Genomic DNA, 17,911 nt, shown 5'->3' with positions numbered 1-17,911 from the left:
GAACGTGGGCAGAGTTTGGAGGGTGAATTAAGGAATATGCTTGTCTGACTCGCCCATCCCAGAGAGTGTCTAGTCTTGTCTGGTCTCAGATCCAATCTCAATTTTTTTTTGCACAACTAAAGCAATGGAAATATAACGACCCAACCAGGACAATCACAGTCTGGAGTGGATTCCCCAAACCGATTGCTTCATTCCTCCAGAGATGCACATAGAAAGCCTTGGGTTCAGCACCCCCCGTGAGCTCACAGGATGCCCCCCCAACTGTAATTTTTAGCGTAATCAGAGGGAAGAACTGCCAACAGATGTGTGGAGTCAGGATATCAGCAGTATTGATCAGTTTCTTTCAAATTAAAATGGACTTCAAATTAATGTTTTTATCCTGAACCCCAGAATAGGGCCTTTCATTCAGAAAGAGCTGGGCATCTTTGGTTTAAAGCATTTAAAGTCCCCCTTTTTGCGGGGAGATGGGCGGTAATAGAAATGTGAATAATAAATAAATAAATAAATTTGAATGTATAACTGCAGAGCTAAAGAGAAAATGTGGATTTCTTTCTTGCATTGGGTGGCAAATTGGCCCATGCTTGGTGTGCAAGCTGTCAATATCCCCTCTGTACTCTTTGCTCTGGTGGGAAAAATTTACATCCATCTCAGTTCCCCCACCCCCCTGGCCTTGGGTCTTCCTTACAAAGTCTTCCTTGGGGACTAACGTAAAGTCACCCTTGAGGAGGGCTGAGCTAAGCTGGACGCTGGCTGGCTCAGTGGCCAAATCCATGTTGTTTTCTCAGCAGCTATACCCACATCTCACCTTCTGAGATTTTTTTTTCAAGTTTCCAGGCCTGTTTACAGCCCTGGGATTTCTTAGTGGTCTCCCATCCAAATACTAACCAGACGGGACCATACATAGCTTTCCAAGATCAACTGAGGTTAGCCCCCTGCTGAATAACCCTTGAAAGAAATTGCTCTTTTAGCCTGATAATATGGATGCAATGACAGTTTAATGCAGCGTTTCCCAACCTTGGTCCCTTTAAGATGTGTGGACTTCAATTCCCAGAATTCCCCAGCCAGCATGGGTTAGCAACTGATCAATTCTAGTCATCTGACAAGAAGGGACTTTTGCAGACCTCAACTGAATGTTCAGTTTTTTTGTCCAGTTGAAAAAGCTGGGAAACAAATATTGGCTTCAGCTAGGCCTACTAGACCTCAGATTTTTAAACGGTTCCACCTGTCATAAGAAAGTGGTCTTTAACTTAGCAGGTTGTATGAATGAGATCATTGTGTGAAGCCCAAACATACTGTATGACCCATGAACCTAGGTCACTTGGATTTGGGGTTTTAAGTATGTTGCGTGAATGTAGCAGAGAGCAGGAGGTCACCCCTTGGTGATTTCGTTCGTGCAAACTTTGTTTTATTATTATTATTATTATTATTATTATTATTATTATTATTATTAAAGTTTTTAATGTAAAAACCAATACAAACTAAACTAAAAGAAAAAAGAAAAATAAAAGCACAGAAAGCACAGAAAAAAGGGAAAAGGGAAAAAAAAGAAAAGTAGAAAAGAAGCAAAAAGAAAAGAGAAAAGGAAGAAAAGAAAAGAAAAGAAAAGAAAAGAAAAAAGAAAAGAAAAGAAACAGACAATTATAAAGAAGTGACTTCCAACCTTCATCACATCAAGCATAAGCAAACTTTTCACCCTCTTTTAAAGTTAAAATAAAAAAAATTCTTCTCCCCATAGCCTAACTTTTATCTCTACATATTCCAAAAATCTTCATCTTTTCAATCCCAGTCCAGCAAAAATTTGCGCTTGCAAACCTGAGGCTGCCAGTTCCTCCGGTCTCTGAACTGGCAGATCTTAGTGCCCAGTGTGTTGGCGCTCATCACGTGGGCATGAAATTAGGAAGATATCAAATTAATTTTCCAGGTTTTATTTTACAAGGTTGCCCCTCCCCTCAGCCAGTAGAAAGAAATGTTGATTTATTGATATTCTACTTTTGGTTTGGAACTCAAGGTGATATACACCTCCCTCTTTCTTGTTTGCCCCACCACAACAACCCTGTGAGGTGGGCCGTGCTGGGAGACAGTAAGTGGCCCAAAGTTACTCGACAGTTTTCCATGGCTGAGGGGAGACTTGAAGCTGATCGTCCCCAGTCCAAATCCAACAACAACCTTGTGAGGTAGGCTGGGCAGAGAGAGAGAGAGGCTGGTCCAATCACCCATGAGTTTGTGAGAGTCCAAAGGCACACCAAAAGGGGTTTGAAAGTTGGCTGTCCCCGCTCAGTGCCCTTTATTACTGCCCCACATAAGTTGGCATCCTCCTTCCACCCCCTGATTCCCAGGGTCCCTGTTTTCCTCCCTCCCTGCACAGAAAAAGGAAATTCTGCTGTAAATGGGATTCCATCTTTCTATACCTGGGAGGACTCACGTCCCACGTTAGCACTGAGACCCCTTGGCTACTAATTAATGGCAAATCGTGCCCTCTGAAGCACGCTGGATCTGGGATAATCTGCTAATACGGGAAGCATAAAGGCTGCAAGGGAATTCCTGTCGCTTGATGCAAAAGTGAGGAACAAATCAGCTGGGCTGAAAATAGAGGCTGGGAGGTGTTCCCTTCCCTTCCCAAAGTCATCAAAGAACAAAGCTGAAGATAACTAGCCTGGACACGAAGATTGATGAGACAAGTTGAAAGCGGAATTGTCCTGCCTCATGCGTGCCACCTCTGCGTTCACACAAGACGCTAGGCCAGGCCCAAGGGGAGCTGTGGGGTTTCAGCCATTGTCACCATATGTCGTCTGGACCAAGTGGTTGCATTAAGCCATCCCTTGCAGCCCAAAGTGTCTAGTCCAGGGTTTCTCAACCTTGGCAACTTGGAGATGTGTGGACTTTAGCTCCCAGAATTCCCCAGCCAGCCAGTTTTAAGATGTGTGGACTTCAACTCCCAGAATTCCCCAGCCAGCACGGGTAGAGTGGAAGCTGCAGGAAAAAATGCCTCTGTTGTCACTGTGAAGTCAAATGCAGTGTGGGGAGGGTTGTAGCGCCCCTTCCTCTTTCTTTCCTTCCCTCCTCTTCCTTCCTTCCTTCCTTCCTTCCTTCCTTTCGTTATCTTAGTCGGGTAATGAAACGTCTGCAGGCCAACGACCCAACTCAGAGAGCACCAAGGACTCCACCCTTTAACCCTGAGCTACAGAGATTCTCTCCTCGTGTTATTTTTAGCTGCCTTCTTGCATGCAATAATGTGGGAAATCAGAGAGCACAGTCCAAGGGGTGGATCTTGACCTTACACAAAACCTGCCCTTTATGCCTTCGCTGTACAGCTTGGCACTCCGAACGGTCCACAGAGAAACTGCTGGTGTCGAGACCTTTGTTTCGTTCCAATTCGAAGCGTTGACTTTGTAACAGCCGCAGCTCATGCAAACATCTGCCTTTGAATGAAATGCAGGAGTCCAGAAAGGTGCTCCCTGATTTTTTGCCACACTAGACTCACTCAGCTCTCCTCCAAAATTGCCTGCAACAAGAAGCACCTCGATCAGATTTCAACTCAGATGGAAAGGCAGGACATAAAGTTATTATTTGTATTTTGACTGGGTGTGAATTAGTGTGAATCTGTCCCTTGCAAGGTGAATGCCTCTTTATTGAAGGTTATAGACTGTGACCTATCATGCTGATCCAGGGCTGGCTGGTAGAAAAATATCTGTTTTTGGCTTCCCAGCCTAGGGCTGGAAAAGGGGACTGGCCCCGAGTCACCCAGCCAGCTTCTGTGCCTGAGGGATGGCTAGAATCTGGGTCTCCCCCTCCCAGCAGTTTAACCACCTTAAACTTAAGCCCTTTAACCTTCTGTATATAAAGGGAGCGATTTCTGCCCCAGATTTCTGCTAACAGACAACCCGTGGTTTGTGGAGTTCCATAGGGCATGTTTACATGTCAAATCTGGACCAGTTTCACCTCCGTATCTGAATGTATTGCTTCCCTCTAGAGAAACCTGGGCTAGAACTTTGCCCCACTTCTGTGTCCTTCCTAGCTAAAGCTGACCCTAAATTTAACAATAGCAACCTCCGGGCGGGGAAATATATTCCTGAGAATTTTTTTTCCCCCAAAACCACAAGAGCAGGAGGCTGAACCCCACTTCCTGGTTTTTTCTTGTGGCTTGTGGTGTGCCGATTATTTATTTATTTAGGCAAAGGTGGGAAAGGCCAGCCAATATGTGCCCTTCCTTCTGGTGTGGCCCTTAATCCTTGACAGATGTCTAGGAGGCTGGTTCTGGTGCCCAGAAAATGGAACCATTGCTTACAAAGGCTTAATTGACCCTTTCTCTTCCTGCTGTTCTGGAGGAATATGGAAACGCCTTCTCCGTTTCAAGTTGCGGCTTCTCATGCAACTATCCCAGCCATGTCTGCGCAGAAACGAATCCGTTCAAGATTATGTTTAGGCTGGATTCCAGCAGGATGCTGGGTGAGGTTAACACGAGCTTGGGCAAACTGGAAACTCAGCTCCTTAGTCTTAACCTATGTTAAAAAATCACTGCATGGTGTAAAAATCTACAATATGGCGTACGCAGACTTAGAGTGTTATCAGAATATGGTCCTTGCATTTGGTTAAGCCAAGTTTTGGGTCGAGGGTGTGTGTGAATCCTGCCAGATGGGAGCCTATAAGATGGCTTGCAGTTACATCTTCTGGGGTCTTTGTAGAAGGAAAAACATGCTAGTCTACAGGGGCAAAAAGTGCAGATGCAGGTTACTTGTGACCATGAACTGTTGGAGTATCTTAAAAAGCCGTTGTCTTTACTGAGAACTTCTGAGATGGAATTTGATTCTTTTCCATGGGTCCAGATGATAAAAATGGACGTAAGCTGGACATCAGGATTCAAAATAAGGGCTCAGATCAGAGTATTTCAACCTCCCAGAACATTTCAACCAAAAAGTGACTACTTGGGAAAAACAGGACTTCAACCCCACCACTGAGTGAGAAATTGTGGAAGTCCCAAACATCAAAAGGTTTCAGGCCATCTCAGAAGATCTCAGCAAGCACAATGGCTTTCTGACATGCTACAGTTGTTAATTGATCAGGTACTTTTAATCTGACCTGTCTCAGGTAGAGCCTGTGGTTCCCTAATTAACTGGACCCCCAGCAAGAGTGGGCGTTACCTCTGGGGGGCTGAGTGGCTCATGGAAGAGTACAAAATGATAACGCTGCATATGTATTGCTGGGTTCAGGCATTATGCAAAAACCTTTTAAGAGAGGAGCTGTGTTTGCACAATACAAAACAAAAATGGAAAAGTGAATCGGGGTTTACAAAATTATATAAATTTGCAAAATAAATAAACATAAATAAATAAAATTAAGCCATGATTTGGTTACACAACATGCTAACTGAATCAATGGTGGAAGAGCGTCTGCAGCAGCATAAACAAAAAGTCAGGATGGAGGCTGTGATACGTATTGAAAGGGATGGGCTTGAACGGCCACCATCTTGACTTTTTTGACCCCCAAGGAATCTGCTGGCTTAATCTATATGGGATGGGGTAGGGTAATTTTAGATGTCAAAGCTGTTGAGAATGAAAGATGCCTTCTGTTATGGAAGTGAGCAGCAACATCTGGCTGATAGCTTAGGTGTCCCCACACTCTGATTGGCTGCAGGGCCCAAGCCACACCCACTGCAGCCTTCTTGACCAATGGGGAAGAGGCCATGAAAGTAATGATGCCTTGTGAAGGCCCTCCTCCTTCAGGTGATACCAGGCAGGTGTGGAGGAAGTGGGAAGGACCTCTGGATCCCTCAGAGTTACCTGCCCTTGACCTGGTTAGCATGATTGTATGTTCCCAGAACACAAGACTGGGTTAGTGGGGGTCTGGGTTAATTATGTGGTCAGAACTCTGCCTCTGAGAGATTTGCAAAGACCCCCTTTTCCACTTGTTATTGCCACCCTTGTTCAGGTATTTCTTACCCTCTATTGTCGAAAAACGAATTAGTTTCACTGCCATGAACAAAAAACATTGATCCACCTGATCCTTTCAAATTATGAACCTTTACAGGAGCTGCTCAGCTGGATTCTCACAGCCCGGTTAACTTGGTTACTGAATTAACCCATTTTCTGGCTTTGCCAGATATATTCAACCACAAGCCAACCCAATGGGCCGGCTGGAAAGAACATAGAAGAGGTTGAAAGTAGCCAAATTTAGCACAATGTGTGGATGTACCTGCTCAAGCTTCCTTCCTTCCTTCCTTCCTTCCTTCCTTCCTTCCTTCCTTCCTTCCTTCCTTCCTTCCTTCCTTCCTTCCTTCCTTCCTTCCTTTCTCAAATTTGTCACTGCCCATCTCCTCCCACTGGAGGGACTCTGGGTGGTTCACAACAAAATCCTCAATAAAACAATAAATATATAAAATACATTATCAAATTACAAATTATTAATAATATAGGTAAAAATAAAGTCCAGATGGCTATCTCTCATTCATTTACCTGACCTGGTTAAATGTGTTGTGTGTATCCAACCCATGTGTGTTGCTGGGGCGACTGAACCCCTTGCAGTTTAGCAGAGGGTTTTCAGAAAAGACAGCCTGATGGGTTTAGTTCTGATCTGCTGTGATGTGTGAATCCAGCCATTGTGGTTGGAAAACCATGATTCAAGCTTTAATGCAATGTGTGAACCCAACCAACTGGGGACATAGATATTTTTGATTTCCAAAAATACAAGCAGAGAAGGGGTGGGCAGCCTCTTCTCAAGGGCTACCTGCTAGCCATGGGTATGGCCTGAAATTTCCTCTGACTTCTTTCTCACACCCAAATACACCAACACGCACACAGACACTATTTTTTTCATATTTCTTCTCTCATACAGCCTTTCACTTATTGCCAGTCGCACACCTTCTTTTACACAGACAGGATTCACACACTCTGCTAAGTTATTTATTATTCAAATATATATAGCTGCCCATCACATATATATATATATATGATCCTGGGAAGCTGACAAACAGCTGAAACAAATGCAAAAGGAACAAAAAAGAACAATTTCAAAACAAGGAAAAAAAACATAAAAGCATATTAAAAAACATCATAAAATATATAAAACTCCCAGCCAAGGTAATCCCATTTATCAAACAATCAATGCAGCCACTGCATCAGCTCTACCATACTCCTGGGTCAAGAGGGATCATTTAACCACAGTTTGTTGAATAAGCCATGATTGTTTGGATTCGCCTAGTGCATTAAGTTCTTTGCTGCTGCTTCCAAACCCTCAGCACTGGGTTGTCAACACCAAACAAATATTTCAGGGCATTATGCACTGCGTGGACCTAGCTGCCCCAGCTTTATCAACAAACCATGATTAAAAGAGGTGCAGCTTAGTGGGATGAGTAGATGCCACGGTTCTGTATCTTGACCGGGGAACGTTTTTGCCCTGATACGCTTTTCAAATGTAATGGTGAAATGGATTTCAATTTTTACATTTGCACCAAAGATTATTTCATCCGTCTCTGAAATCCGGGCACTGTTGTCCCAAATTCATCCTCTTTCCAAAATCAAGAAATACTTGGTCTTTTGAAACTTTTGCAGGCTTTTAGCAATCTTTAGCATGTCAGACTTCTGGGGAGTGGCACTCGGTGCTTACTACTGTGGAGATATCGGCCAGGGTAAAAATGACTACAGATTTCATCTGTAGGTCATAGATGAAAGTCCAGCGTGGTTACGAGTCCCTGGGGACATGAGAGTTATTGCTGTCTGGAGGCTCTTCACTGACCCGTTTGTGAAACTGCAGGCTGCCTCCCCAATCCAAGCACTGACAGTTTCCCTTGTGGTAAAACATCCCCCCTCCCACTTTTTTCCTGCCAGACTGAGTCGTTTTGCAAAAGCAGGACATAGCATCTCCGGGGCCCTCGGCTGAAGCAATCTTTTGCAACTGCATCTCCTGGGGGATTCTTCTGAATCCAGAGAGGGTGGATTAGGACATGATTGAGAAGCCCATTTTGGGGCGACTTATGCTGGTGATTTTGCTATTGCCTTCATCCTAGATGGCTGTCTATGCAATCTTTTGGAGCGGTATTTCTCAAATTCTGGGAGTTGAAGTCCACCCATCTTAAAGCGGCCAAGTGTAATGATTGCCTTATCCCAACGAAGTCAGTCTCACCAGAGTTTAGTGAATAAAACTGATTTATTGAAAGGATAGTATGCAAATACGAAGAAAGCTGAGAATGAGCAAAAGCGCGCCAAATACAAACTAAAACCCTCGCTTCAAAACCAACCCTGCCCTTCCCCCCTCCTAGCAACCACCCCCTCCCAGGTGTTAGCAACCATTACCCACATCGGCCTAAGAAAGCAACCTTGAACAGAGTCACTAACCCAAACATACATTCCACAGTTGCAGTAAGAAGATTACAGCCCGGCACGGCTGGAAATTTCCAACCCGCAAACACGGGTTAGAAAAGTGACATGTGAAACGTTACGATGTATTCAGAACATTGAAACGATGAACATGACCCCAAGTTTGAAAAATGCTGATTTGAAGGGTCCTGGAGCTCCGGTCCACAATGAACTACAACACAGTCCTAAACCAGGGTCTGATGTGTCTCCGCCAACTCCTTGGTAGCTAGGAAAGTCTGGGCTCAGAACCTGCCTTTACACATTGCACTAAGCCAAACATGGTTTCTTCAATAAATCATGATGAAGTAAACCACGGTGTTGTACAATATGTGAAGCAGGTTAGTGGGTAGGTTTCATGAGTCAACCCACAGCAGTCCATGCTCCTCCAGCTGTAATCCATGAGTGAGAACAATGCAGCCATTGGAAAATATATACAGGTCATCCTTGACTTACAACCACAATTGGGACTGGAATTTCTGTTACTAAGCGAGGCAGTCGTTAAGTGAGTCACACCTGATTTTATGACCTTTTTGGCCATGGCTGTTAAGCAAATCACCATGGTTGTTAAGTGAATCATGTGGTCGTTAAGTGAAACCAGCTTCCCGATGACTTTGCTTGTCAGAAGCTGGCTGGGAAGGTCGCAAACGGCAATCAGGTGACCCTGGGATGCTGGAACGGTTGTAAATACATGCAGGTCGCCAAGCACCTGGATTTTGATCACGTGACCGCAGGGACGCTGCAACGGTCGTAAGTGCGAGGACCAGTCGCAAGTCACTTTTTTCAGCACTCTCCTAACTTTTAACAGTCATGAAATGAATGGTTGTAAGTCAAGGACTATCTGTAGCACTATTCTCTGAGCATAGCTGGCAAAACCGCTAGATACGTTAAATATGGATTCTGAAATTAACCCAAGTTCACATGGATTGGGTATGCAACAACCCACTAGGCTAAAACGAGGGTGGATGGTTTATGGCTTAGTGGATGCGTTGGCATAATAATTGGTAGCTGATCTACACATTTTTTCAGTTGGCCCCAGCCGACTGTGCCAGAAACTAACCAGCTACATTTGAGCCTTGTTTCCCATGCAAACACAGCCTGTGTGTTTAATTTGTGGCTCTGTTATTTTCCAATTTAGAAAGTAAGTGGATTAATGAATAAACCAGGCTTTAGCGAGCCGTGGGCAAGTATCTTACGCAAACACAGCACGCTGTTCTAATCTTAAAGCCAATCAACTGTCCTGTGCAAATGCAGGCCAGATTTAGTTTGATTATGTACCATCAAGTCCTTGTCGACTCTTAGCGACCACATGGATAGATTTTCCCCAAGTTCATTTACATACCTACATGTATGTATTGCCCCGCTCCCAAGACTCTGAACAGCTTGCAATAAAATATTGATTAAAATACGTAGAATATGCAACTCAATATAAACAAGCCAAATGCAAGACAAGCCGGCCAGTCAGAATAAAAGGGCATATGATAAATTAGAAACACCAGCAAATGCCCTTTTGAACATAACCACCTTAACGGTTTTGTAGAAGGAGGGCAGGAGCCAGGCAAAGCTCCAAGGGACAACATTGACAGAGAAGGTGATATTTAGGGGCCTTTGGGCTCTTACCTGTTTGATTTATTGCAGGGATGGGCCCCTAAGAATCACCTTTCATCTGGGCACACAGGCAAGGTAGATGCCAGCTGGAACAGTGTGTCTAGTCCCCTAACATCTGAGCTGCCATCTTTCATACCAGCTACAGTTTTGGCTGGTCTTCACAGGCAGCCCATGTAGAGCCCATTGCAGTACAGGTAGTCCTCGCTTAACAACCACAATTGGGACTGGAAATTTGGTTGCTAAATGAAGTGGTTATTAAGCAAATCTGACCTGATTTTACAACCTTTTTCGTTAAGCAATTCACCATGGGCATTAAGTGAACCACATCGTTGTTAAGCGAATTGCAGTTCCCTGTTGATTTTGCTTGCCAGAAGCTGGCCACCTGGATTCTTTATTTTTACCTCTATTTATATTTTATTATTGTATTTTATACTGTGTATTTTATGGTGGTTGTTTTTAATCGATTGTTGTAAACCGCCCAGAGTCCCCCGATGGGAGGAGATGGGTGGGGACAAATCAGATAGATAGATAGATAGATAGATAGATAGATAGATAGATAGATAGATAGATAGATAAAATGTACCCACAGGGACACTGCAACAGTCATAAATGTGAGGACCAGTCACAAGCCAGTTTTTTCAGCACTGTCGTAAGTCCGAACTGTCACTAAACAAATGGTTGATAAGCAAGGACTACCTGTAGTCTATGTGATGAGGGCACAAATCATTCTTGCCAGGGCCTCTAGCCAGAGTTACATTTAATTCTTGTGCCTGATTTAAAGACCATTCTCGATAGATCCCAAGTTTAGACTGGAGTGGGCAACATATTCCTAAAATCCCACAAGCATACACAGCTGCACTGGGACTCATGATGCAGAACCACATGTCTGCTCCAGAGTGAAAAACAAGCCTTTTCTCCATGCCGTTTCTAACAACTGAGTTCAGGACAATGTGGTTACAGTTCAGGACAATGTGGTTCATCAGGTTACTGAATTAGCTCATTTTCTGGATTCATACTGTACATTGAACCATACATTAAATCAGCTTTTCCCAACCTTGGCAACTTGAAGATGTGTGGACTTCAACTCCCACAATTCCCCCAGCCAGCATGGGTGATGCTGGCTGGGGTGTTCTGGGAGCTGAAGTCCACATATCTTCGAGCTACCAAGATTGAGAAATGCTGCATTAAATCATCCAGCTGGATTTGCGTTAACAAATCATTCCTTGGGGCTGAATGTTAAGTCCCTTGCAGCAGAGGACAGGTTTTTTTTCTATCTTGGGCTGCCCTGTAGATTCCTTTTCAGTCTTCGGGCCCTGCAGGCCTTCCTCCCTCCCCTTTTTTGGGAAGAAGGGGGGGCTGTGACCTTGACTCCTCTTCTGGCCCTCCCCTCTGGCCTCCCAACTAGACAGATTTCCAGTTGCAGTGCCCACCCAGAATGATGACAGACGTGACCAGACTTTTACAATTGCTCTTTTACCCAAAGCTCCAAGGGCATCAATGCCGAGGGACCCAGAAGCCAACTGGGAAGTGGGCACAGGTCCTCCATTGCCCCACAGGGGAAAAGGCCAAAAATAGACATGGTCCCTTGCCCTGAAAACTATTTGCCATACGTGCACTCAAGCCAACCAATAATTTTGCAACAAGCTTTGGGAATCGTTTCCAAACTTCAGAAACAGCTCTGTACCTCCTGGTTTGGATCAGATAGCTGCAAAGGGGCCTTTTATTGTCTCCTGAGCCTATTTATGTTTTGGCCTCAGCAGGGCAAAGTAGTCTATTTAGAATCTTAGAGATGGGAGGGACCCGTGAGGTCATCCAGTCCAACCTGCTGCTTAGTGCAGACATCCTGAATAAAGTAGTGGTGTTCCCACACTTCACTGGGGGGAGGGGGAGGCAAGTGCCCTATCATGCCTCATGATACCACAATGCACCTCCTGTGATTCACGTCGTTAAATCCAGTGTTGCAAATCCAGGATTCATGTCATGGCATTGCGATGCATATTTCATAATTTTTTCATCACCACGGTTTGTACCAGATGCCTGTGCCAAAAGCTCTTTGGCTCTTTTTTTCCCCCTTTTCTTTTAAAAAAGGAACCATCTTCATTTTTCCAAATGATGGGGGCAAAGTACAACTTGCACCAATTTTTAAAAAAATAGGTAGCACTTGAATTTGTGATCCCCTCCAAACTGTAATTTGGAGATCCGTGTCTGGTGGTCCTTCCCTGATGTCATCCAGTTGGAGAACAATTTCTTTGGGGGGGGTAAGTCTGTTGCCCCCCCCAGTGCAGAAGCAAGTGCCCCACCAAACCTTTAATAATCAGCTAATCAGTATTTTGAATGAAAAGGCATTTTCTATTAATTAGGCAGTAAGTTTCTTTTTTTAAAATTAACATTGAAAGAAAAAACAACCTGCAGATGAGAAAAGCTGTTTTAAAAGAGGCAACAAATCTTGTGAGAGAGGAGAAGAATATTAACGTGACCTTGAAAGCAAAGCAGTTATGCTCTTGATCTTTGCAATAAATGCTTTTTCCTGCGTGCCATGTTGAGCCCATTTAGACTGTACTCCTACGTACATATAAACAGCTAAAGATGGTCTTGAGAGCAGCTCAAGTCCCAGTCACTGAATATGTGTAATTTCCTGGATTGTGGGAATGCCAATTTCCCATTGTCCCTTCTGGAATGGCCTTTTGACTTTCCAATCCAGCTAGAAATAAACCTCTTTTGAAACATATAAAGTGTTTCCGAACGAAGATGTATCACTGTGCAGTGATTAGAGTATAATCTCAGATTTAAGGTGAGGCTCGAAAAGCATGCATTAGACATGCGAAGTCCTCTAGTATTCCTTGGGAAATTAAGTCCCATCCAGTGTCAGTGGAACCTTCTGAACTTCATATGCTCTTTGGGGCAGAGAAACCTGTCTTTTAAAGGTTTTAACCAGGTTAGTGAAAATCTTAGCAGCTGCCTTTGTGGAACTTGATAAGGTTGGTTGGTATTAACTTTACTTGTTTTTTTTCCTGGGGCATGATGACTTGGGTGAACTCGACCTGATTGATTAAGGTATGGTTTCCCTGTTTTGTGTGAACCCCTGATATTCAGCAATCAGTTTAAGGGTGTTGTGTAAACACAGCCAGTAGTAATACAGGGAAAGGAATCCCATAAAGAAAGATGATGGTGTACTTCAATTATTATATTATATATTATTATTATGAGTAATCTACAGTTAGATTCACAGTCTAAGACTGGTAAAAATTTAATAATTCAAGTCCTAACCAAGGACCTAAGAATTATTAAGGTGGTGTCTGAGGATATAGGCAGTTCCAAGCAACGTGGTTTTTTTGCAAAATTAGGATGTTCAGGTCCAATACATTCAAAATTTCCAGATATCAAAGGACTCCTTTAGATATTGCTCTGAAGGCTTCAGTCACGATCAGTATAACAGCAGATTTCTTTCTTTTCCCATAAGGGTTCAACTTCGAACTGCAAATCCTGGTATTTCGTAATTTTTTCTGATTGCTTTTCCTCAATCCTAGCATCACCTGGTATAGTAACATCAGTGAACCAGACTTTCTTCTTTTCAACGAGTGTTATATCAGGCATGTTACGGACAAGATGCCTGTCTGTTTGGATCTTAAAAGTCCCGTAAGATCTTAGCCTGCTAATTTTCCAAAACCTTCTCAACTTGATGGTCCTAGTGGTTCTTGCTATATTCAAATCCAAACCTCTGGCAAAATTTCTAACGAATAATTTTGGCAACTTGGTCATGATGCTGCTTACAGTTGGTTTGTGAAATTTTGCTGCAGCCACTGACCAAATGGTTGTTGTTGTTGTTATTATTATTATTATTATTATACAATATGATGAAGGTGACAACTACTTTTCAGCAATGCTGAGGATCTGGGTCATGAAGCTGAAACTTTTTATCCCTCCAGAATCCGGTTGGCTAAATCCACTAAGCCAGGATTCTCAAACTCTGTGGTACCACAACTCCCTAAAATTGTGAATGAGCTTGTTTGACTGCCCCTCTCCCCCAATAAAACTCTTGATTTCACTTGGTTTGAGGCTGGGCAGGAAATATATCCACCGCTTTTAATAATCTGTTTTTCATCTAGAGATCCAGGGAGTCTCTAACTCTGCAACCGTGCAGTTGATACGAAGGAAAGCCTGGAGCAAATTTTAACAGTGCCCCCCAATTTGCATGCTCATTTTAAAAAAAGTGACCCCCCCCAAGCTGCAGATGACCCCTCCCAGGGGTCACCCTCCCTAGTTTGAGAAACTCTGCCTTAAGCCAAGAGAGGTTGGTTGAAAGGTGTCCATTCACAGTCATAATGATGCCAAAAGGATGAAATTGCATTGTGACATCATCGCACAAGCCCCGCCCTTTCTGATTTGCATTGTAAGCTGGTGGTGCTCCTTGACACTTATGTAGGTTAGCTGGTGGTTCCATGAAGGGTTGGTAATTTTATTTAGGATGCACTTAGATCAAAGCGTGGTACATGTTGTGCACCTCCATGGATTTATATAATGAACTCTGGAGAAGCAAACCATGTTATGGTTCCGGGGCTTTTCCACACCCTGCATGGTTAAATGGTATAATTTGCCACTGGTCATTGGGGTGCTGGCAGGGGGTAGAAGGGGGTCTGAGTCCGTGGAGAATCAGGCTGACATTGCTAACATTGAGGGCTGTTTTTACCCCAGGAAATCTAAAGTACATCTCCAAAATTGCAAATAGTGGTTTCTGGGGTGTGGCCATCACCAGCTAGGCCAGGTCTGTGGGCTCAGTATGTTGTGTGCGCCCAACCCAGCCATCTTGGTTTGTCAATCCTAGATTGTGCCTTAGGCTGTGGAATGATCCTAGACAACTGTGATGCCCATCCCAGCCCCCCAGGCCAGGCTTCTGAGATTCCCGGATGTACTCCCCAAAACAGGGTCTCTTTTTTCTTATTATAATTTTTATTAAAGATTTACACAGAAAAAAAAAGATAAATGTGAAATAATGTAATGTAGAAGGAAAAGAAAAAGAGAAAAGATAAGGATGAAAAATTGTGCAAGTAAAACAAAAAAAGGAAAAAGAATAGATCTAAAGAAAAAAAAGGTATAAATATATAAAGATATAAAGATACGACTTCAGATCTTTGCAGCAGTTACAAACTTATTATTTCTCCGCCCTCTTTAAGGTTACATCAAACTTCCCTTCTTCCCACATTCAACCCTTTCCAATCAGCAAATCCATAAACCGCCAGTTCATTTTTTCCCCCGTTTTCACTGAAAAGGCCCTAAGAAGTTCCCAGTCTTTAATAAAAGCGCTTCTCGTCTTTTCCGCGCAACCCGGTCAATTTGGCCATTTCTGCGAACTCCATCACCTTCCCAACCCATTGCAGGGGAACGAATGTTATTCCCACGCTCTCTGGCCAGAATTGCCACAAAAACACACTAAAAACAAAAACAACACAAGGTAAAACAGGACCATCGGCGGAGGCTTCCTCAGCGGATAATAAAAGCCTGCCTCATTTTACGGGCAGAAGAACAAAACTGAGCCCCCTTCAAGGAGACCGGCGCATACCCATTTGGTAACGGCGGGACCTTGGAAAGATCATGAAAAAGGCCTCCGTCGCACATCAGCATTTCAGTATTTTTCCCCCTTCTGGGCACAGAAGAGTCTCGCGGGGAGCCGAGCGCCTCCCGTGCAGATGTTCCCCGCATCCCTTCCCAGCTGAGCCGGCCGGGATGCCGCCTCGCTCCGCGGCCGACCCCGCCGAGGCTCTCCGGCTGGCGGGCGGCGGGGGCGCGGCGGGGGCGTCCACGGGCGCGCGGCGCGGCATCACAATCCCCGGGCGCCACGCGCGGCCGCCGCTCCGCCCCCCCCGCCGGCCCCGCTCCGCCCCGGCCGGGAGCTATAAAGGGCGGCGCGGCGGGCGCTGGGCTGGTTGAGTCGGTGGACCGTCGCCCGAGCGGAGCTGAGCGGAACGGCCCGAGCCCCGCGCCCCCTTTGGCCTCGGCCCCGCGGCATGGATGGATCGCAGCCGGAGCGCGCAGCTGTGAAGCCATGAAGACGCTCATCGCCGCCTACGCGGGCGTCCTGCGAGGTAGGCTCCCGGGCCGGCACCGGGGGCGGGGGGCATCTGGGCCGGGGAGCGCGGCGCCTTCTTCTCCGCGGTTTTGCTGCGGGAGCAAGCGGTGCTGGTGAAGATCGGGGCGGGGGGGGGGCTCGGGGGGCTGGAGCCGAAGGGCCGTTCCCCAGAGAGGCAGCCCCCTGAAGCGACAGCCCTGATGTGCCAGCCGGGACCCTCCTGGGCACAGTCGGCACTGTCTCGCCACAGCTTCTCCTTTAGGAGGTCCTCGGCTAGGGCTCGGGGCATCGGGGTAGGCAGCCCCTGGGTGGGAGGGGGCTCTTCATTTGGACGGCTCGAAATAACAACAACAACCACAACAGTCGATATACAATCACACACCAATAGTTAATTAATTAAATATTAATTTAACATTAACTATGTTTCATAAGTATTATCACTGCTCTGATTTGGGGGGAGACACCCACCCACCCCCATTCTTTTGCTTGCCTGGTTTTGCAATTTGGGAAGAGGGCAAAAGGTTCAACCCTGCTGACCTGGGGAGGAAATGTAGGGGTTTGGTGAGTGTGGCTTCTGTTGTAGCGTTTTCTTTAGCGATGATTTAAAAAATTAAAAATTAAAAAATGGATACCAGCAATTGGAAAAGGAGAGTGGAGTGAATGCACTGCAGCAAAATGCTGCTTTGGGGAGCCTGTGGGCCTCTTTGCTTTTTCAGTAATCTTTGGTTTAGTGGAACCTGGATGGGCTGATGAGGATCCTTTAGGAAGCTCTTGATGCTTCAGTTTCCATGTTTTTTTAATTTTTTTTTTTAAAAATTATTTTTATCCCGCCTATCTGGGGTCAGGTAGCACTGCATCCAAGACCAGCTGGTGTTTATTGCTTTAGGACAGTGTCTCTCAACCTTGGCAGCTTGAAGATGGGTGGACTTCAACTCCCAGAATTCCCCAGCCAGCCAAGGTTGAGAAACACTGCTTTAGGAGCTAGGCTCACACAGGGCCTGGATTCTCTCCTCATGCTTACACAACGTGCCTGCCCTAAATACTAAGCATGGTGAGTTTTGAATGTTGGTTAGTTTTTTGAGCCTTGGTAGGTTTTGAACTTAAAAAATCGGTTCAATCTGGACCTTAATTAGGGTGTTCTGTGAACTCAGCCTGTGGGGAGGTACGGCTGGGGCGGGCTGGAACAATCCTGCCCAATCAACGCAAAGCATTTTTGGTGGCTTCAGTTCCTTTGGCTGTAACAAAGTTTTGAAAACAGGCCAGGTAGTGCTGGGTGACAATTATGGGAACTGGACTCCCCTGTAGGATGCCGGGGAAGAGAAGACTGGCACGGGGGAGCCTCCATGTGTTAAGGCAGTCTACCTCTGATTACAGGTGCTGTTTCTGCTAGGAACCCCCAGGAAGGTTATCTTTTCCTGGTCTTTCCTTATCTTTTTAAACCCAGCTGGTAGTTTTGGGCTTGTGTAAGAAATATCTGGATGCCGTGATGAAATTGGCAAGCCTGTTAGTAAATGTTGGCTTACAGAGGAGGACTGATGGGTATAAGCACAGGAGAGGTGAACTTTAGACTCTCCAAATCCTGTTTGACTCCCTCTCAATTGCTTAGCTGTTTGGGGATTGAGAACAAACAGTGCCAGCAAGGCCTGAGCGAAGATCCACTTGCCAAAACCCAGAAGTGGGCACTCTGTGTTTCTTGGCACCTGAGGAGGGTCTTGGTATGTAACTGCCAAATAGTGTTGCGTGTGAATCTCTCTTTGTAGCAACGCTCTTCCTGCAGAGTCCCCTAACCAACAAGGTTCTTTGTGAGTTGAACTAACTCGGGGAGATGATTTCCTCGTTAAATTCCATCAGATGACAGGAATGCTACTTTCTATTCCCCCCCCCCAAATCAGCT

At 45.1% G+C, this 17,911-nt stretch overlaps 2 protein-coding genes across 2 annotated transcripts in view; one reads left to right on the top strand and one right to left on the bottom strand.

Moving 5' to 3' along the window:
- Positions 1-17,911, bottom strand: part of SERPINH1 (serpin family H member 1) — a 415,650-nt gene that overhangs the window by 334,934 nt on the left and 62,805 nt on the right. The gene's annotated exons all lie outside the window — the stretch shown is intronic.
- The window catches only part of DGAT2 (diacylglycerol O-acyltransferase 2), a 41,426-nt gene continuing 39,403 nt past the window's right edge, over positions 15,889-17,911 (top strand). Inside the window, exon 1 of the mRNA XM_063305984.1 lies at positions 15,889-16,033. Within this exon, the coding sequence (XP_063162054.1) occupies positions 15,994-16,033 (40 nt within the window). The 5' untranslated portion in view covers positions 15,889-15,993. The remainder of the gene's footprint in view (positions 16,034-17,911) is intronic.

The sequence above is a fragment of the Candoia aspera genome, chromosome 5 (assembly GCF_035149785.1).
Source record: "Candoia aspera isolate rCanAsp1 chromosome 5, rCanAsp1.hap2, whole genome shotgun sequence".
NCBI classification, from domain to species: Eukaryota; Metazoa; Chordata; class Lepidosauria; order Squamata; family Boidae; genus Candoia; species Candoia aspera.
This window is presented reverse-complemented; position numbering and strand designations above follow the sequence as displayed.